General features: G+C 44.6%; 1 protein-coding gene across 1 annotated transcript; it reads right to left on the reverse strand.

Annotated features, from left to right (window-relative positions):
• Nucleotides 1-725: 725 nt before the first annotated feature.
• VWA1 (von Willebrand factor A domain containing 1) lies at nt 726-19,908 on the reverse strand. The gene is made up of 6 exons (XM_054291969.1): nt 19,349-19,908; nt 14,596-15,159; nt 5,895-6,173; nt 3,853-4,125; nt 1,018-1,325; nt 726-813 (listed from the first exon to the last, which is right to left on the reverse strand). The coding sequence occupies exons 1-5, from the start codon at nt 19,614-19,616 to the stop codon at nt 1,276-1,278; spliced, it is 1,434 nt and encodes a 477-aa protein (XP_054147944.1). The 5' UTR covers nt 19,617-19,908; the 3' UTR covers nt 726-813; nt 1,018-1,275.
• Between the last annotated feature and the right edge of the window lie 2,426 nt (nt 19,909-22,334).

The following is a 22,334-nucleotide window of genomic DNA, read 5'->3' on the forward strand; positions in this document are numbered from 1 at the left end:
CTGATTTAAGCTGATTTAAGAAGGGTTTTTGAGGCTGAATGGGGTTCTCCATAAACAGCACTGCTTCAAAACCAAGTTCCACATGGAGAGAAAATAAGCAATAAATTTAAAATAGAGCAAGAGTTACTGAGGGAGGGTGTTCCCACTGATGCTGGGGGTTAGCAGAGAAATATCTACATTTCTTTACAGCCCTAAGCTCTGAACTTTGAAACCATTTGCTTGCTCACTAGGTATTTATAATTAATTTATCTTTCTTTTTTTCCCCCAGCTCCCCTTTTCAGAGTGGCTTAGAGACAGTGAGTTCAAACTTAGGGGAAATAATCAGATTTATACTTTTTTACCTTAAAAATATTGATTTTTAAGTGTAGCTCAAGCTTAGCACTGGGTGGAAGCCCAAGACAAGACACCAGAGATGTGCTGTGTGTCTTCAGAGTGCAGAGGAATGATAGTGCTGGAGAATTATTGCCTGTAATTAATCACAGAACAGGCTAATTAATCTCCACGAGGGCAGCAGCACTCCCATTTGGTGAAAAGGAATGCCAGAGCAATGATCCAGGCAGGAGCACAGAAACAAAAATAAATGTTTTAGATGGTTTTGTCTGGCTTTTCTGGGCTCTGGAGGGAAGCACATTGCCAGGATTTTGGGGTTCCTGCTCTCTGAATTCTCCTGAATGGGTTGGATTCAGGAATGGATTTGGCCAGGATGGAAGATGAATACCCAAATACTGAATGAGCTCGTGCAAAAAGAAATCTGCATGAACCCTGAATAAATAGAGAGCAGGAGCAAGCAGGAGTGAGGATCCACCACTCTGCCTTCTGTGAGGGAAGCGCATTCCCAGGATTTTGGATTTCCTGCTCTCTCATTCCCTCCAGTGAGTGGGTTGGATTCAGGACTGGATTTGGCCAGGATGGAATTGGAACAGCCAAATCCTGAATGAGCTCATGCAAAAAGAAACCCGCATGAACCTTGAATAAATAGAGAGCAGGAGCAAGCAAGCAGCACTGGGGATCCACCACTCTGCCTTCTGTTTGGTACTGGTGTTTCTGTGAAATGGGGACACATTTGGCATCTTTTAGTCACTTTTTTAGTCACACTGGCTGTTCCATGCATCCAGCCAAGCCTTTGGACCTGGCAGAGCTTGGCTGGGGCCAGGTTTGGGCTGGACACCTGCAGGGACAGCACAGCCCGGGGCAGGAGCTGCTTCCTCCCCTGGCTCCTCCTTTTTTTGTCCAAATCTTTGTCCATTCCAGACCTTTGCCGTGCTGGGGAGGAGCTCACTGCAGTCTGTCCTGCTCTCTGGGCCTGGATCCTTGGGCCTCTGTGGCTGGAGGGACACAAGGAACAGAAATGTCACAATACAAGGAATTAAAATGTCAGAAAATAAGGGATTAAAATGTCAGAACACAAGGAATTAAAATGTCAGAACACGAGGAATACAAATGTCAGCTTTAGTCACCCATTCTCCACATCTGAGTCACAGATCTCACCCCTTATTTTTATGCATTAGATACATAAACAAACTTTAATAAATAAATTTATTTATTATTTAAATGATATTAATTAATAAATTAAAATAATAATTAAATTAATAACAATTAATATAATATTAAATTATATTTAAATAATAAACTAAATAAATTAATGTATTTTCATGCATTAAATGCATAAATAAATTTGAATAAATAAATAAATTTATTGAATATTTAAATAAAAATAATAAAGAAAATTAACAATTGAATTAGTATATATAGTATATATAGTATAGAATATATATATTCTATACTATATATATAGTATAGAATATATACTATAGTATATATAGTATAGAATACTATAATATTGAATATTAAAATAATAAATTTAATAAATAAACGTATTTTATGCATTAAATGCATAAATAAATTTGAATAAATTTATTTGCTTAATATTGAAATAATAATAAATAAAGAAAATTAATAATCAAATTAATAATAATTTATATAATATTAAATAATCTCTAATTAATAAATTTAATAAATAAACAAATGAATGTATTTTTATGCATCTGTCTCCACTGTACTCTTTTTCCTCCTGCCTGCAATAAACTCCACTAGGAGGAGTCTTACTCCTAAAAACGGGGGAAAAAACCCAATTTTGGTCAGTTTGTGGCAAAACAAGAGCGGTGATGAGCACAGAATATCCCAACCCTGGAGGCTGCTCTGTGGGTTTGGAATGCTTGAAACAGAAACCCCTGAGAGAGAGAGAAAAGAATGCAGGATTTGAATTGGAACCTTTAGAAAAACTGAAATATATTCAGCCACACAGTAGGAGTGCAAGTTTTTGTTTTAAGTAAGCAGAAATATATTTTAAGTCAGTAGAAATATATTTTAAGTCCCTTAAGAGAGTAAAAGCCCTAAAGCCTAGTTTAAAGTTCAGTGGTGTTCCCTTTCACAAAAATTCTCCACAGAGCACAAGTTTCTGCTCATTACCTTCTTAACAGCTTTCCCACCCCAAGAACTGGATTCTGAATAATAAAAAACTGGATTCTGAGTTAAAAAAACCTGGATTCTGAATAATCAAAATCCACCCAGGGACTGGACTCTGAATAATGAAATACTGGATTCTGAATAATAAAAAACTGGATTCTGAATAATAAAAATCCACACAGGAATTGAATTCTGAATAATAAAAAACTGGATTCTGAATAATAAAGAACTGGATTGTGAATAATAACAAACTGGATTCCAAATAATAAAAATCCACCCAGAGACTGGATTCTGAATAATAAAGAACTGGATTCTGAATAATAAAAAAATGGATTCTGAATAATAAAAATCCACCCAGGGACTGGATTCTGAATAATGAAATACTGGATTCTGAATAATAAAAAAATGGATTCTGAATAATAAAAATCCACCCAGGGATTGGATTCTGAATAATATAAAAATAGATTCTGAATAATGAAAAACTGGATTTTGAATAATAAACAACTGGATTCTGAATAATAAAAATCCACACAGGAATTGAATTCTGAATAATAAAAAACTGGGTTCTGAATAATAAAGAACTGGATTGTGAATAATAACAAACTGGATTCCAAATAATAAAAATCCACCCAGGGGCTGGATTCTGAATAATAAAGGACTGGATTTTGAATAATAAAAAACTGGATTCTGAATAATAAAAATCCACACAGGGACTGAATTCTGAATAATAAAAAACTGGATTCTGAATAATAAAGAACTGGATTGTGAATAATAACAAACTGGATTCCAAATAATAAAAATCCACCCAGGGACTAGATTCTGAGTAATAAAAAACTGGGTTCTGAGTAATGAAAAACTGGATTCTGAATAATGAAAATCCACCCAGGGATTGGATTCTGAATAATTAAATACTGGATTCTGAATAATGAAAAACTGGATTCTGAGTAATAAAAATCCACTCAGGGACTGGATTCTGAATAATGAAATACTGGATTCTGAATAATGAAAAACTGGATTCTGAATAATGAGAATCCACCCAGGGATTGGATTCTAAATAATGAAAAACTCGATTTTGAATAATAAAAAACTGGATTCTGAATAATAAAAATCTAGATTCTGAATAATAAAAATCCACCCAGAGGCTGGATTCTGAATAATAAAAAAAATGGATTCCAAATAATAAAAATGCACCCAGGGACTGAATTCCGCATAATGAAAATAATTTTTTCTGAATAGTAAAAAACTGGATCCTGAATAATAAAAAAATGGATTACGAGTAATAAAAAACTAGATTGTGAATAACAAAACCCCACCCAGGGGCTGGATTCCGGGTCCCCCCTGGGGCAGGTGACCCTCTGGGGCCCCTCTCTGTGCTGCCCCGCTCACCTTGCAGGGTGCAGGCCTTGGCTGACAGGGATTTCTCCGTGCCAGACCTGTAGATGGCCGTCACTGTCACCAGGTAGGTGGTGTTGGGCGCCAGGTGCTCCAGCACGGTGCTGTTGTGGCCGCCATCCACCTGCAGCAGCCTGGCTGAGCCCCCCGGCAGGGGCCCGTAGAGCACCTGGTAGGAGGCCACGGAGTCCAGAACAGGAGCCCAGCTCACCTGCAGGCTGCGGGGCCCACAGTCTGAGATGAGAACCTGAACCGGGCTGATTTCCTCTGGAAAAGGCGGAGAGAGGTGAGGGTGAGGATTTAGTGAGAATTATTGACCTACATCATATTGAGGTTCAGGGGTGGGGAATTCAAATCGACCCAGTGGAACTGAAATCAACCCACTGAAATGAAAATCAACCCAGCAAGGAAGTAAAGTCAACCCAGCAAATAATTCAAATCAGCCCATTGGAATTGAAATCAACCCAGTGGAATTGAAATCAACCCAGCAAGGAAGTAAAATGAAGCCAGCAAAGAATTCAGATCAACCCAGCAAGGAAGTAAAATCAACCCAGTGAATTTCAAATCAAGCCAGTAGAATTGAAATCAACCCAGCAAGGAATTGAAATCAACCCAGCAAGGAAGTAAAATCAACCCAGTGAATTTCAAATCAACCCAGTGGAATTGAAATCAACCCAGTGGAATTGAAATCAACCCAGCAAGGAAGTAAAATCAAGCCAGTGGAATTAAAATCAAGCCAGTGGAATTGAAATCTACCCAGCAAGGAGGTAAAATCAACCCAGCAAGGAAGTAAAATCAACCCAGCAAATAATTCAAATCAGCCCATTGAAATTAAAATCAAGCCAGTGGAATTGAAATCAACCCAGCAAGGAATTGAAATCAACCCAGCAAGGAAGCAAAATCAACCCAGTAGAATTGAAATCAACCCAGCAAGGAATTGAAATCAACCCAGTGGAATTAAAATCAATGCAGCAAGGAATTAAAATCGGCCCAGCAAGGAATTCAAATCAACCCAGCAAGAAAGTAAAATTAACCCAGTGGGTGGAATTTAAATCAGCCCAGCAAGCAGATGTTGATGCTCATCCCACAGCTCAGCCCAAAGCAAAGGGTTGCTCTGCCTTTCAGCCAGAGCTGTTCTCACATGCAGAAAATGAATATTTTGTACAAGTCCACCTTGACTCTGCCACCCCAGCCGAGTTTTCAGTTTGCCCCCTTTGTGCAGGCTGCCCTCAGCACAAATCTGAGTTATTTTCTGCACAGAGGCGCTGATCCTGCTCCGAGTTCTTCCCCTCTCAAACCCAGACTTCCCTTAGGTCATTCCAGCATCCTCCATCTCCACCTCCAGCCCCAGGTGGGATCCTGTCCTTGTCCCCAAGGCCCAAGCCATGCTCCTTTACCTGGCAAGGTGGTGACCCAAATCCCAGCCATGTCCCTTTACTTGGCAGGTGGGTGACCCTGGCACCTGGCAGAGAGGTGATCCAGGTGCCCCTGGTCCAAGCCATGCCCATTTACCTGGCACAGTGGTGACCCTGGTGCCCCCAGGTGCATGCCATGCCATTTTACCTGGCACAGTGGTGCCCAAGGCCCAAGCCATGCCATCTTACCTGGCAGGGTGGTGCCCCCTGGCCCAAGCCCCTTTACCTGGCAGGGTGGTGCCCCCTGGCCCAAGCCCATTTACCTGGCAGGGTGGTGACCCTGGTGCCCCCATCCATGCCCCTTTACCTGGCAGGGTGGTGACACTGGTGCCCCTGGTCCCAGCCATACCATTATACCTGGCAGGGTGGTGACCCTGATCCCAGCCATGCCCCTTTACCTGGCAGGGTGGTGACCCTGATGCCCCCATCCATGCCCCTTAACCTGGCAGGGTGATGACACTGGTGCCCCTGGTCCCAGCCATGCCATTTTACCTGGCAGGGTGGTGACTCTGATGCCAGCCATGCCCCTTTACCTGGCAGGGTGGTGACCCTGATGCCCCCATCCATGCCCCCTTACCTGGCAGGGTGGTGACCCTGATGCCCCCATCCATGCCCCCTTACCTGGCAGGGTGGTGACCCTGGTTCTCTGGGGAGGGACGTAGTGCACGTTGGACTCGGGGGTCAGCGCCACCTCGTAGGTGGTCGCTGGTGCCAGCTGGGTGAGCACGAGGCTGCTCTGTGCCCCGGGCACCTGCAGGGCCCTCCTGGCAGCGGGGTCCCCCCCCGGGCCATACTCCAGGCTGTAGAAGCCGCTGTCCGGGGACAGCAGCTGCGGCCACACCAGGCGGAAGCTGCTGGAGGTGACGTCGGTGGCGTGCAGGCGGCTGGCACGGATGGCATCTGGAAAGGGACAGGGGACAGAGATCACTGCTGGCATCGACCCCCAGAGCAGGAGCAGCTGCAGTGCCAGCCCTGCTGGGGCACAGATGCAGCTGGCAGCACCCATGCAGTCACCAAGGGGTGGTGCTGGATTAAGGTTTTTATTTTGACTCAGAGATGGAGTAACTGAGTAAAAGGCTTTTAAAATATTTTATTATTTTTAATTAAATATACTTATATACTTATATATTTATATATTCTATATTCATATATTTATATTTAATATCAATATATTGGATATTAATATATAATATCTTATTCTATTAATATTTTATATATTCTATATTTATATATTGGTATTTAATATTAATCTATCCATATTTAGTATAGATATATTTACTTTATATATTTCTATCTTAATATTTTATATTTCATAATTTTATTCATTTTAATCCATTCTATATATTCATATATATGTATATTTTATATTTAAATATTTTTATATTCATACTTTAATATATTTTTAATATTTATTCTATTGATATATTTAATATGCTTATTATATTTTATATAATTTTATACATTTTGATATATTTTATATATATTATATTTAAATATATATTTATATATTTTGATATATTTTATATATATTTTATATTTAAATATATATTTATATGATTACTTAAATACATTTGCATATCTTATTCTATTTTTATTTATATATTTATATATGGTATATTTTATTTATTTATTTTTAAATTTTCTTTTTAATTTTTAGTTTCATGTGAAGGATGAGGCAATACAGATGTTACAATTTACGTTATCACAATCAGAAGCCAACATTTTCTTTATTATAATACATTATAAGTGTTTCTTGACCTATCAGCTTTTATAACACTACATTTATATATTTGTATATTTATATAAATATATTTATACATTCATTTAAATGTATTTATATATCTTATTATATTTTATTTATTTATATCTTGTATATTTTTATTTAAAATAAAATGCTGTCAATGTCTTAAAGCTGATTATCTAAAATTACCTTTTATGAGTCGTACTACAATGTATTTTCACAGTTCTATTTCCCTGAAGCTCCTAGCCTAGAGTTCTGGTCTAGATCGAGATATCTGGTCTAGATCTCTAATCCATGGTAGAGAATTAATTCTCTACAAATTAATTTCCCAGTGGAAATCCCCAAACCAGCAAACCCCTGCACAAGAACAGCCCAGACCACTGAGAGCTCCATTCCTCCCGCTCTGTGCCCATCCCAGTGCCCAGGGGAGAGGGCAGGGCCTGGGCAGTGCCAGCCCAGCTGAGGTCACCCCGTTGTGAGGGCTCACAGAGCTGCCTGGTTCGGTGACATTCAGCACTCAGAGAGAGCCCCCTTGTGCCACCTCACCTCTCCCTGCCCCCGGGGCACGGGATCCACAAAACCACAGAATCCACATGATTCACAGAATCCACAAAACCACAGAATCACAGAATTCTCAGGATCCACATGATTCACAGAATCCACAAAACCACAGAATCACAGAATTCTCAGGATCCACATGATTCACAGAATCCACAAAACCACAGAATCACAGAATTCTCAGAATCCACAAAACCACAGAATCACAGAATTCTCAGAATCCGCAAAACCACAGAATCCACAGAACCCACGGAATCCAAAAAACCACAGAATTCACATGATTCACAGGATTCTCAGAATCCGCAGAATTCTCAGAACCACAGAGTTCTCAGAATCTCTGGGTTGGAAGAGACTTTTAAGATCAAGTCCAACCCAGCCCCAACAGCTCAACTCAACCCTGGCACCCAGTGCCACACCCAGGGATGGTGACTCCAGCACCTCCCCAGTTCCTGGGAATTCCCCAAATTCCTCCAAATGCCCAAAATTCTCCCAAATTCTCAGAATCCCAGGTTGGAAGAGACCTTCAAGACCATCGACCCAACCCCTCAACTGAACCATGGCACCCAGTGCCACATCCAGGCTTTGTTAAACACACCCAGGGATGGGGACTGCTCCTTTTTGAGCCTTTTTTGGTGCTGCCTTGGAGCTCCAGAGCAAAAATTCCAGGCTCAAATCCCTCTGGTGGTGCTGGGCAGCTCCCTCTGCTCCTTGACCCATCTGACATGTCCATTTTGGGCACAATTCCACTGTTCTCTGGTTTTCCAGAGAGGCACAAACACACAGGACTTTGTTTCTAGCTCCAGGGAAGTGACATGGTGATCTCTTTTGTTTTTAAATGATTTTTAAGAGCTTTGAAAAGCCCCTAAATCCTTATAAAAGCACTTCCAGCTCATGCTCAGAGCACTCTAGGCAGCTCTCACTGGCTCCCCATTGCACAGAGCTGAAGGGAAGCACAAAATCCTCTCCCAAAGCTGCAAATTTGGGGCTGCTCTGCCCTCCCAGACTCATCCTTTAGCTGGGAGAGGATCAGCCCTCCTCCTCTGAGCTCTGCCAGCTTCCCTGTACCAAATAAAACAGGCTCAGATTTTCCTCTGAGCTGTTCCCTGGCAGGAACATTTCCCTGCTCTGTGCCCTGCCCATCCCAGTGATCCCATCCCATCCCAAATCCTGGGGCCCTGCGTCCTTCTGGGAGCCCCACAAACCTCAGGGACCAATCCACAAAGGGACAGGGAGCACAGGAAAGGTCTCAGTGCTGCCAAAAACCCTGCCAGAAGCTCAGGGAATGGAAATTAGTGAGCTGGGAGCAGGGAAAATGTGAATGGAGGGGGCAGATCAAAGGAGAAGCCCACAGCAAACAGCTCTGCCCCTTGTTGCCAGAGCACTGGAAGTTTCAGCATATAAAGAGAGAAATAAAGCACAGGAAATAAAGAAATAAATGCCCACAATTGTGAGAAATGGATTTATAGGGAGTTCTCAAACAGAAGGCTCACACAGTGAGCATCTGTGTGCAAACCTGGAGATAAGAAATGCTGATTTAGAAACGCCGTGGAACAGGACAGACATTGTGGAGAGAGAAATGGAACCAGAAAATAAAGTTTCAAAAGGTGACCTTACAGAAAAGATTAGGCACTTTGGAGAAACAGAACTGTGAAAGATGCATTGTAGTAGGAGCCATGAGGGGTAATTTTAGATGATTGGCTTTAAAACATTTACAACATAGTGTAGCTAAAGCAAATAAGCCAAAAACTACTTATAATGTATTATAATGAAGAAGTAATTAACTTCTGATTGTGATGGCATGAATGATAACATCTGTATTGTCTCACCCTTCGCATGAGACTGAAAATAAAAGTTTTTAAAACACCTCTCAGTTGCCCCATCTCTGGGTCAGAAAAGGGCTCAATCTGACACACAGGGTGTTTCCCAGTCCCTCTGCTCCCAGAGGGAAGCAGCAACAAATCAATCAATCAATATTATTATAATTATTATTATTTAATAATTAATATCCTGTACTGGACTGAGGCAGTGCCTGCCTGGTGACACTCATCTGGTGACACTTTCCCTCCACCTCCTGCCTCTTGGGGACCCCAAACACCGTTTTGCAGGCAGGAGCTCTGCAGAGATCAGGATCAGACTTGCAGGAATGCTGCTGGCTTCATGATGAGGGTAAAAACAAAACAGCAGCAAGAACAGCCAGAACAGGACAGATTTGTCCCAAATCCCAGCTGCAGCTCCTCTGACCCAGACTAGGACAGGTTCTCCTGCAATTTCTCAGACCCAGATTAGCCTGGATTTTTTTCCTGGCTGCAGAAGAACCCCTCCTAAACTAGGTCTGAGAAGCTGCAGCTGGGATTTGGGATTCTGGTTCTGTTTGATGTGAGTGGGGCACAGTTCTGATTCTGGCAGTGGGGACAGAGCTCAGAGCCTTCCCTGCAGCAGAACTCACAAAATCAGACTTGCAGGAATGCTGCTGGCTTCATGATGAGGGTAAAAACAAAAACAGCAGCAAGAACAGCCAGAACAGGACAGATTTGTCCCAAATGCCAGCTGCAGCTCCTCAGGATGGGTTAGATTAGGACAAATTAGATTAGGACAGGTGAGATTAGGACAGGTTCTCCTGCAGCTCCTCAGACCCAGTTTAGGACAGGTTCTTCTGCAATTTCTCTGACCCAGATTAGGACAAATTCTTCTGTAGCTTTCAGACCCAGATCAGGACAGGTTGTCCTGCAGATTTCCTGACCCAGATCAGGACAGGTTCTCCTTCAGCTTCTCTGACCCAAATTGGGACAGGTTCTCCTGCAGTTTCTCAGAGCCAGATTAGGACAGGTTCTCCTGTAGCTTTCAGACCTAGTTTAGGACAGGTTCTCCTGCAGCTTCTCAAGCCCAAATTAGGAGAGGTTCTCCTGCAGCCAGACGGAAGAACCTGTCCCAGTCTGGGTCAGAGAAGCTGCAGCTGGGATTTGGGACAAATCACTTTGATGTGAGTGGGGCAAGGTTCTGATTCTGGCAGTGGGGACAGAGAGCTCAGAGCCTTCCCTGCAGCAGGACTCACCCAGGGCCCATTTTGGGTCAGAAATGCTCTTTCCTGAGCACATGTGGGACGTGGTGGTGCTCAGGGCTTGCAGGCTCCTGCAAAGCCTGGCTCAGGAGTGGTGCCAAAGGCTGGCAGGAGGCAGCAGCCCCAGCCTAACTGGGCTGGGCACAGAGCAAGTGGCTGCAGGCTCAGGGCTGATGTCAGCTCACAGGAATGCCTCGGTTTCACAACCAAGAAGGTCCTTCCCCAGCACCAAATGCCACATTTTGGGCACAACAGAGGGAACCTGAGCTCCTGCACAGCCTGAGAACCTTCCCCTCCCTCTGGCAGGGTGCAGGTGCCTGCCAGGAGCCAGCTGTGCCACAGCCAGGCTGGCTGGGAGCTGCTTTCTGCAGAAAAATAAAAAGATGTCCTGATCCTAGGACTGAAAACCTTGTAAAGCCATGGTGAAGGATGTCATTGATACACCAGACTCCTCTTTCCCTTATAACACCTTGGAAAGTGTGGGACAATGGTTCATAGACATGGCTGTGAGTCCTCTTTGTTCTTTTGGGGTCTCACACAAAAGGGCACAGCTATGACTCCCCTTCATTCTTTTGGGGTTTAACCCAAAAGGACACGACTGTGACTCCCCAAACCTTTGTTCTTTTGGGGTCTCTCTCAAAAGGACATGACTGTGCCTCCCCTTTATTCTTCTGGGGTTTAATCAAAAAGGCCTTCAGCAAAGGCCTCCATGCTAAAGGAAGCAAATCCCATGAGGGGTGATCTAAAGGAAGTGATCCCATGAGAAACTTGAACAGAGAAAAAGAAAAGAGTGGTGAGACCCTGCGAACAGAGAGGAGATCTCTGTTCTCAGAGGTGATTTGAGAAATAGATGTAGAAAACATTTGCTCTTGAACTAATCTTTAAACTAAAACCCCGTAAGCTGACACGGCCCATAAACACAGCTGTGGGAAAAGCTGTGAAAAAACAGGATCACGATTGCATGGGCTGAGGAAAAGCAGGCAGTGAGCACCCCCAGCCCCTGTCCTGAGCAGCTCTGGGACCATTTCAGGCCCAGCACATCTCCCTGTGCAGGCTGAGCCCACCTGAGGCAGCAGCAGCCTGGCAGGGAGCCCTGGTTTGGAATTTCTGAGGAGCAGGCAGGAAACAGCCCAGCCTGGAGAGGGGATGGAAGGAGGGGAGCAGCTCCTGACAAAGCTTGTTTGTGCCTCTCCAAAAGCCTCCACTGGTTTTTTTTTTGGGGGGTTTTTTTTAACATTAGCAGAGATGAAGATAAGAGAGGAGTGATAATTAAACCATTCCAGAGCTGGAATTAATTAATTCCTGCCTGTCCCTGTCATGCTAGAAAGGGTGGTGGAGCTCTGAGCTCCTCCAGGTAGGCACCAGTGGATTTAAGGGGTTTTATTAAAGTGAAATCAGGTGATGTGACCAAAATCTGGCACTTTGCAAGCCCTGGGTTCCTGTGGGAACCTCACCTGGCATTAAAACCCCAGCCCAGGAGGTTTTAGGGCTTGCTGGGCTCACAGAATGGATGCTGCCCTCAGGCACAGCAGCGCTGACCTCTGCAGGTTTTAGATCTCCTTTGTTCTTTTGGGGTTTCACCCAAAAGGACACAACTGGGACTCCCCAAACTTTTGGTTTTTGGGGTTTCACAAAAAAGAATACGGCTGTGACTCCTCTTTGTTCTTTTGGGGTTTCACACAAAAAGATATGGTTGGGACTCCCCAAACCTTGATTCTTTTGGGATTTCATTCAAAAGGACATGGCTGGGACTCCCCAGACCTTTTTCTTTTGAGGTTTCATCCAAAAGGATACAGCTGTGACTCCCCAAACCTTTGTTTTTTGGGGTTTCACCCCAAAGGATATACCTATGACTCCCCAAACCTTTGTTCTTTTGGGGTTTCACAAAAAAAGGACACAGCTGTGACTGCCCTTCATTCTTTGGGGTCTCACACAAAAGGACATTATTGTGACCACCCAAACCTTTGTTCTTATGGGGTTTAACCCCAAAAGACACAGCTCTGACTCCCCAAACCTTTGGTTTTTTTGGGGTTTCACCCCAAAGGACACATCTGTGCCTCCCCTTTGCCCTTTTGGGGTCTCACACTGCAGGTACTCTGGCTCAGTGCCATTTCCAGTGGCATTTCCAGTGGCATTTCCAGTGGCATTTCCAGTGGCATTTCCCTCTCTCCACCCTGTGAGGGGCACAGAATCCACCTTGGCCTGCCGAGGCAGGGCTGGGCTGCTCCTTCAAGGGCTCTGCTGGCCAAGTCAGGCCAGGGATCTGGCAGATGTGGAACACGTTAGAACAGGGATTTATGGAACAAAAACATTCCTTTCCTATAGCCTCAATGCTGACAGCCTGCACTGTTGTGTTTTTGAAGAGAGCAACTGCGGGAGTTGGAGGTCTCAGCCCCTGATGGTGAATTTTAGAGATTCAGATCTATCCCAAGCAAGAGCTGGAAGGAGCTGACAGGAACAAATCCTTGCCAGGGACACACATCCCGTTTTAGATGTGCTCAACACGTTTGTGTTCCTCCATCAGCTGGCACAGAGACAGAAAATTTTAAGAGGAAAAAAATAAAAAACCACTTTAAATGTGAAAATCAGCTTGTGGGGGCTCAGGCACTTTGTGCCCACAGTTTGCTGAGGTGAAATCATCCCAGTTTGGGCAACCTGTGGTTAACAGCCTGTGCAGGTGGGGCATTTTGAGCTCTGCCTGGGGTGTGCAGATGCCTGACCTGCATGACTCATCCCAAAGACTTGTGGGGTTTTAAGGAACTCAGATATTTCGAGTTCCTCGTTCCCAGCTGAACTCACAAACACGAGTTCACCTCACCAAGGGGAATCTGTCCCACTCACACAAACATTCCGAGGGCAAATATTTGTCCCAGACCTCCCAGGAGCCTTGGTTTGTACTTGGACCTGTGGCAGGGATTTGGGAATTGGGGTGATGGTTGTTTATATTAATTAACCAATCACTCAAAGCTGTGCCTAACTGTCTGGAGACAGTCCCGGGTTTTTCTTTAGTATCATGTAGTATAGTTATAACATAAAATACTAATAATATATAATAAATAATATAATATGGTACTAATGTAATATAGTATAGTTTTAATAAAGCAATTGTTCAGCTTTCTGAATCATGGAGTCAGAGCACATTATTCTCTTTAGTGTAGTTGTAATATTATATTATATATTATTGTATATGTATACTATATATAATATACATATATATTATTATATACATATACTAATGTATATTACACATTTATATACTATATATGTATATATAGTGTAATGTATATTGTTAATGTATATATAGTATTAATGTCATATAATATAGTTATAATAAAGCAATTTTTCAATTGTTCTGAACCATGGATTCAGAGCACATTATTCCCTTTAGTATAGTTATAATATAGTATTAATGTAATACTATATATATAATTATAATATAATATATTATTATAATTATAAAATTATATATAATAATATATATTATATAATTAATATAGTAATACATATACACTATACTATATTAATACTATAGTAAGTTAATAGTGTTAATAAAATATAGTATTAAAATAGTATTAATATAGTATAGTATACTATAATATAGTACAGTATAATATAATTAATATAATATGGCAGTTGTTCAGCCCACTGAACCATGGGGTCATAGCACATTATTCTCTTCAATATAGTTATAATACAGTATTAATGCCACATAATATAGTATTAATGCCATATAATGTAGTTAAATAAAGCAATAGTTCTCAACCATGGGGTCAGAGCACATTATTCTCTTTAGTGTAGTTATAATACAGTATTAATGTCATATAGTTTTAATGAAGCAATAGCTCTGAACCGTGGGGTCAGAGCACGTTATTCCCCAGCTGGGGATCACCTACACCAACAGGTCACATCATCCACCATCTGTACCCACTCTGAGCCCTGCTGCCCCTGCCCTGGTGCCCGTGTACCTCGGATGGCGTCCCTGAGCTCCGGGGTGATGATGGGCAGGTCATCCACGTCCACAAAGTGCAGGTGCGCGTCCGAGGGCGCGCTGGCGGCCGCCGACAGCTGCAGGAAGTTCCCGCGGCCGGTGCTGACGATGAACACGGTGACCCCCATGTCCTTCAGCAGCTGCATGGGCTCCGAGATGTCGTCCGTGGAGAAGCCGTCCGTCACCCACACCAGCACCTTGGGCACGTCGGGCCTGGCCCCGGCCTGGCTGCTGAAGAGCTTCTCCTTGGCCAGGGCCAGCGCCTTGCCCGTGTTGGTGTCGCCCACGCGCTGCCGCATGCCCGCGATGGCGCTCCGCAGGCTGGCCCCGCTCAGGTGCCGGTCAAAGGGGAACTCCATGCTGGGGGTGGTGCTGATGTGGATGATGCTGGTCTGCACGTCCCTGGGGCCGAAGGCGAACGGCTGCAGGAGGTCCCACATGAACTCCTTGACCTTGGAGAACTCGTAGCGGGAGACGCTGGCAGAGCTGTCCAGCAGGAACAGGAGGTCGCCCTCGGCGTTGGAGGCGGAGGGCTGGGGAGCTGCAGGGCAGAGAGAGGGAGCTGCATCAGTGGGGGGCAGAGAGCCCAAAACCTGCACAGGCTGGGGAGGCACAGCTGTGTCCTTTGGGGTGAAACCGCCAAAAACCAAAGGTTTGGGGAGGCACAGCCGCGTCCTTTGGGGTGAAATCCCAAAAACCCAAGGTTTGGAGAGGCACAACTGAGTCCTTTGGGGTGAAATCCCAAAAGAATAAAGGTTTGGGGGGGTCACAGCTGTGTCCTTTTGGGTGAAACCTCAAAAGAACAAAGAGGAGTCACAGCTGTGTCCTTTGGGGTGAAACCCCAAAAAACAAAGGTTTAGGGAATCACAGCTGTGTCCTTTTATGTGAAACGCCAAAAGAACAAAGGTTTGAGGAGTCAGAGCTGTGTCCTTTTGTGCGAAACCCCAAAAGGACAAAGAGGAGTCACAGCCAAATCCTTTGGGGTAAAACCCCAAAAGAGCAAAGGTTTGGGGAGTCACAGCTGTGTCCTTTTTGTGAAACCCCAAAAGAACAAAGGCTTGGGGAGTCACAGCCGTGTCCTTTTGTCTGTACCCTGCAGCTCTGGGGCACCACATTCCCATCCCATAAATGCTGGTTTTCCACATTACTCATTGCTGTTAATTACTTATTGCTGTTAATTAGGGAGAGCCCCATCCTGACCCCGCAGGGCTCTGCCTTGGTTAACCAAAGCAGCAGCTGGAGGGCAGGGGGTGTTTTGGAGCTGAAGGGACCCTCTGTGAGCCAAGCAGAATTTTCTCCTTCATTCCAATCCCATCCCGTGTGTGACACTGACTCTTGCACGAGATGGAAACAAATTCCTCCTGTTCAGCAGAAAGAATCCATTAAAAAATAAAATAAAATCTAGATAAAAGCTCTGCCCCTACCAACCCCATCCCATCTGTGGCACTCACTCCTGCAGGAGATGGAAACAAATTCCTCCTGTTCAGCAGAAAGAATCCATTAAAAAAAAAAAAATATTGAGACAAAGGCTCTGCCCCCATCAGGAGCGTGGCAGGGCTCACAAAGCAAGCAGACACTGCAATCAGCCTCCCTGCAGGTCCAGGCTCTCCATTCCCTCATCCTTCCTCCCGCTCCTTGTCCTGCATCCAGCACAAACATGCCATCCGTGCCAGAGGTGGAGGTTTGGAAGCACCAAATCCCTGCTCACGCAAGCAGCTGCTGCTCCCAGGCACTGCAGACGGCGTGGCCAGGTGCCAGAGGAGGATTTCTCATTTTTCAGGGGGGATCTGGAGCACCCGTGAGCATTTTCAGTATCAGGGATAACTGAGATGTGGCCCCTGAGCTGTGCTGGGGCCTGGGCAGGGACAGGGACACTGCAGGGTCCTGCTGTCACCCCCTGCGCGAGGCTGGGGCGATGCCCCGGGCTCTGAAGTGTTTGGAAGGGCTGGATTTGGGAAGGAAAATGTCCCCATGGAAACACAACGCTGGCTGCTGGCTTTTCCAGAGGAGGAGGAGGAGGAAAGCAGCTGGCCAGGCTTCCCCTGATGCTGACAGGAGACATCCGGGCTGGAGCTGAGCACGGGCTGATTCACACAGCCCCGGGCTCTGGGGCTCCCTCACAGCCAGCAGGGATCAGCTCCTGTCTGGGGTAACTCTGCCTGACATCCCACTCTTGTCTTCTCTCACTGCTTGGGCTGGAAACCTGCGTGCTGAGGAATTTAAATTTCCTGTGCTTTTAAAGGTGCAGACCCAAAGAGAACCTTTCTCCGCATCCCCAGGTCAGTGCAGTGTTCCAAAATGGAATTATAGAACTGGGATGGTGGGTGTGGAGTTGGTTAGAAGCATGTAAAATCACAGGGTGGAAAACTTGGAGTTTGGGGTTTTAGAATATAGAAATAAATACGAAGCAAGATGAGGTTTTAGGGTGGAGGCAGGTTGTACTTCTTCACCTTCTTCTCCGTGAGTGAAGTGTTCCTGTCCCTGTGCCACCACAGCCCCTCTGGACAGGGCCCCAGGAGCTGTGCCAGGCTGGGATGGGCATCCCCTGCCCACAGGGGGAGAGGCCAAACCCAGCTCAACCCAAACACTGATCCTCCTGAACCCAGCTCATCCAAACCCAGTTTAACCCAAACGCTGATCAACCCAAACCCAGCTCAGCCCATTCCAAACCCTGATCATTCCAAAACCAGCTCAGCTCAGCCCAAACCCAGCTCATTCCAAGCGCATCTCAATCACCAAACCCAGCTCAGCTCATCCCTAACCCAGCTCAATCCCCAAACCCAGTTTAACCCTAACCCAGCTCAGCCCCTAACCCTGATCATTCCAAACCCAGCTCAGCCCCAAACACTGACCAACCCTAACCCAGCTGATCCCAAGCCCACACCCAGCCTCTGGAGCAGGGCACAGCCCTTGTGGAATGCCAAGGCTGGCTCTGGCACAGCCCCTGAAGGCCTGAGCATTGTTCAGAGCCCGGGTTGGGAAAATGCCACGGGTTGGGAAAATGCCACGGGTTGGGAAAATGCCACGGGCTGCCACCAGGAGAGCAGGACAATGGGAATGTGCCAGGGGCTGCCAGGGTGGCAGGAGGGCAGGACAATGGCAATTGCTGCTGCCAGGGTGGCAGGAGGGCAGGACAATGGCAATTGCTGCTGCCAGGGTGGCAGGAGGGCAGGACAATGGCAATTGCTGCTCCCGGGGTGGCAGGAGGGCAGGACAATGGCAATTGCTGCTCCCAGGGTGGACTTGTACAGCTGGGACAATGCCAGGAACTGCAGCACTGTAACTGCCCCAATGGGACATGGAGGGACAAAATCCAGCACCCTGTGAGGGGCAGTGGGACATGGAGGGACAAAATCCATCCTGGGACACTGAGGGACAGACCCCAGTGGGACATGGAGGGACAAAATCCATCCTGGGACACTGAGGGACAGACCCCAGTGGGACATGGAGGGACAAAATCCATCCTGGGACACTGAGGGACAAACGCCAGCACCCTGTGAGGGATCTGAACCCAGCTGGAACATTGAGGGATAAAATCCAGCCTGGGACACAAGGACAGACCCCAGTGGGACACGGAGGGGCAGACACGAGGTTCCCTCTGGTTTCCCAGTGTTTGCAGTTCCCAGGTGCCCTGAAAATCAAACAGAACCATCCCTGGAGCGACAGAACCAACCAGAACCATCCCTGCAGCCCCAGAACCTTCTCCAAACCAGGACAGACTGAACTGCAGCAGCTCAGCCACCACTGAGGGGTGAGTCCTGCCCAGGAATGGGACACCATCCGTCCATCCATCCATCCATCCATGGACCCATGGATCCATCCATCCATCGCTCTCCCAGTTCCAGCTCTGCAGGGCTGCCCCGTTATCGTTTCCCATCTGCAACTCCCGGGAGAAAGAAAAGCTGAAGTTTTAGAGCCGAAGCGATTGAATTACAGCGATCAGGAGAGAACAGAGCGTTAATCACCGCTGGCTTCCCTCAGAGCCCTCAGTGAGCAGCGAGCACTTTTCCATGGGGTTCCTTTAACTCTGTGAATTTCTGAACAATTTCCTCTTTCCCACCGGCAACTAACACACAAAATTACTTTCCAAGTAATTTCTTTCTGCAATTGCAGACAGGTTTCTTGAGCACAACTACTTCTAAACACCGTAGGCTCAGCTTTTATTCTAAAAGGGTTTTTGAGGGGAGCAGAAGGCAGGGAATGGGGTAAAGCAGAGCAGGAACATTTCACCTTTCAGGCACTCACCTGGCTCAGGTGCGTCCTGTCCCACGGCAAAATTCAGCCACAAAAAAAGGGAAAGCAGCACTGCAAGCTCAGTTTTTATTCTGAAAAGGGTTTTTGAGGCGAGCAGGAGGTAGGGAATGGGGTAAAGCAATGCAGGAATGCTTCAGATTTCCAGGCACTCACCTGGCTCAGGTGCGTCCTGTCCCACAGCAAAATGCAGCCACAAAAAAAAAGGGAGAGCAGCACTGCAAGCTCAGTTTTTATTCTGAAAGGGTTTTTGAGGAGAGCAGGAGGCAAAGAACAGGGAAAAGCAGAGCAGGAACCCTTCACTTTCCAGGCACTCACCTGGCTCGGGTGTGTCCTGTCCCACAGCAAAATGCAGTGGCAGAAAAAGGGAGAGCAGCACTGTAGGCTCAATTTTTATTCTGAAAAGGGTTTTTGAGGCAAGCAGGAGGCAGGGAACGGGATAAAGCAGCACAGGAACGTTTCACCTTTCAGGCACTCACCTGGCTCAGGTGCGTCCTGTCCCGCAGCAAAATTCAGCCACAGCAGAAGTGAAAACACCACCTTGGCCAACATAGCCGAGCCTGGTGCTGCCCAAAGCGCCTTGAATCCACCTGAGGGGGCCCAGCAGAGCCCGAGCTCGGTCATAGTCCGCGTCCTGCGGCCCCCAGAGCCATCCTGCGGCTCCGGGCTGGCTTTGGCTGCGCTGCGACCTCTGGCTCCGGCAGGGAATTTTCTTTCCTTCCTCCCCCCCACTCCTTTTAAAGCCATAAATCCATCCTGACAGCGAGAGCTGGAGCACAGGCAGCTCCTGCTGCTCGCCCTCCTCCTCCTCCTCTTCTGCAGAGTTAAGCTCGCCCCAGGAGCGGGGTTTAGTCCGTGCGCAGCTGGGCTTGGCTTGAAAAAAAAAAAAAAAAATATATATATATATATATATATATATATATATATATCTATCCCTGTAGATAAAACTTTGGCCGTGAGAGGCACTGGCAGCAGGCCAGGAACTAGAGAGAAAAATAAAAGAAAAAAAAAAAAAAAAGGGGAAAGAAAACTGCGAGAAATCCAAAGTCCTGCCGGTGTGGAATGAGCTGGAAGAAGGGAGAAGGCGCTTATAAAGGGAAGGAGGAGTGGGGAAGGCAGGAGCTGCCCTGCCCTGCCCCGGGAATATTGGCCAATAATCTGCTGGGAGGAGCATTGGGAGCTTTGCTCAGCTCGGGGCTGTCCACGGGGACAATCCTGGGGCTGGGACACGCGGGGCTGTGTCACCCGGGTCCCCCCGATAGGGAAATTAATGCATAAACACCCGGAAATTAATGCACAAACACCAGGAAATTAATGCTCAAACACCAGAAAATTAATGCACAAGCACAAGAAAATTAATGCACAAACACGTTTGCTGGAAGCTTCAGAGGAAGGAGAGGCTGATTGAGATCCCTGAATTCCTGCATCCCAAACCCAGACACCCACCTGCTCCCATTATATCCCATAATATCCCCTCATATCCCACCAAATCCACGAAATCCCACCAGATCCCATCATACCCCACAAAAATCGCATCCCATCTTTCTCCTGCCCCATCTCCGGACCCATCCAGCGCCCCTTGCTGAATAAATGGAGATGATTCCCTTCCATGCCTCACTTCCCAATTTTATAATTAAAATTATAATCAATATTAATTTTTATAATTTTTTATTTAAAATTAATATTATTTTTATTAAATTGTATTGATTAAATAACTCATATTAAATTTTTATAAACTGCGGCTCTCCGAGTTGCCTCCCCTCTTTCCAAAGGATTTGTTGAAATCTTCAGAGGGAGGAGAGGCTGATTCAGATCCCTCAGATTCCTAAAACCTAACCCAGACACCCACCTGCTCCCATTATATCCCATAATATCCCACCAAATCTCATAATATTCCACCAAATCTCATCCCATCCTTCTCCTGCCCCATCTCCAGACCCATCCAGCGCCGCTTGCAGGATAAATGGAGATGATTCCCTTCCACTCCTCACTTCCCAATTTTATAATTAAAATTATAATTAATAATAATTTTTATTAATTTTATAAATATTGTTAAATATTAAATAATTTTATTAAAATTTATTAAAGAATTCCTATTAATTTTTTATAAACTGCACCTTTCTGAGTTACCTCTCCTCTTTCCAAAGGATTTGTTGAAGGCTTTAAAGGGAGGAGAGGCTGATTCAGATCCCCCTCACGATTAAAAGTCAAATATCATGTACAGATGTTAGGAGAAGTTTTATAGACTTTAAGTTATATTTTATAGATTTATAGTTATATTTTATAGATGTTTAGGTACATTTTATAAGTTTATAGTTATGTGTTATAGATTTAAAGTAGTGTTATAGATTCATACTTACGTGTTACAGATTTATAGTTGTGTTATACATTTATACTTATGTGTTATAAATTTATAGATATTTTTATAGATTTATAGATACGTTTTATATATTTATAGTTATGTTTTATAGATTTATACTTATGGTTTATAGATTTTTAGTTATATCTATAGATTTTTAGTAATGTTTTACCTCCTTTGTGTTGTTATCAGGGTTTTGGTTGGGGACATTTGGGAGGGTGGGATTGTCACTGTGGCAGCACCTGATCAAAAATCAAGATTTAAGGGTTTAAACTCCACCATGGACAGAGAAGAAGGAGCTCATGGGCAGAATTTTGGGGCAGAATTTAAAGGGTTAAAAGGCAAAAAATCCTGGTGGGAAAAATCCTCTGCTCTGGTGCTGTAATATTTCCTCCATTCATTTTTCTGTTGCATTTTTGATAAGGTTTTAATAAACTTTTCTCAATTTTTTTTGGAAGTGAGCAGCATTTCTGACAAGCTCGCCCACTTTGAAGGTGATTTCTGCTGATTAATTAATTTCTGCTAATTAATTTCTGTTCATCTGCAGGCCAAGGGCTCCACGTTCATCTCGCTGACCCCAGAAATGCCAGCCTGGGTCAGGCCTGGCTTTGTCACTTCTCAGTTACCACCGGGTCATGCAGGGCTCAGCCTGGAGTCATCTCTTATTTTTGTTTGACTTGGAAGACAAACTACAAAAATAGAAATGTTTACATCTCCCAAACACCAGTTTTATGTTTCTCAGAGGATAAGCAGGGCTGGGAATTACTCCTCCTTGTTTTTGTGAAGAGATTGGGAGTGATTTCATAGATTTATAGAATATATATTTTGAAATTTCTGTATTAAAAAATTCTGTATTAAAAATTACAGTAAAATTTATATTACCGTTATAGAACTCTGATTCAATAATATTTTAAATATTATAAATAATATATTAAAATATTATATATCATGTTATAATGTATATTACTAATATTATAGCATTATATAATATAGCATAAATATTATATATATTATATATATTGTATACAAAATATATAAAATATATAAACTATATATAATATATATAGTATATATATTATATATTATATATTATATATTATATATTA

This window comes from Melozone crissalis, unplaced genomic scaffold (assembly GCF_028551555.1).
Source record: "Melozone crissalis strain CALT ecotype California unplaced genomic scaffold, PUWL_Pcris_2 ptg000107l_1, whole genome shotgun sequence".
NCBI classification, from domain to species: domain Eukaryota; kingdom Metazoa; phylum Chordata; class Aves; order Passeriformes; family Passerellidae; genus Melozone; species Melozone crissalis.

What these genes read in the sequence shown, in the direction of transcription:
- VWA1 (XM_054291969.1), bottom strand. Translation starts at nt 19,616, where the DNA reads ATGGCTTTAAAAGGAGTGGGGGGGAGGAAGGAAAGAAAATTCCCTGCC. An exon ending in ACAGGACGCACCTGAGCCAG is followed by an intron (nt 15,160 to 19,348) that starts GTGAGTGCCTGA and finishes TCTGCCCTGCAG; the next exon opens with CTCCCCAGCCCTCCGCCTCC. An exon ending in CAGGGTCACCACCCTGCCAG is followed by an intron (nt 4,126 to 5,894) that starts GTAAGGGGGCAT and finishes CGCCTTTTCCAG; the next exon opens with AGGAAATCAGCCCGGTTCAG.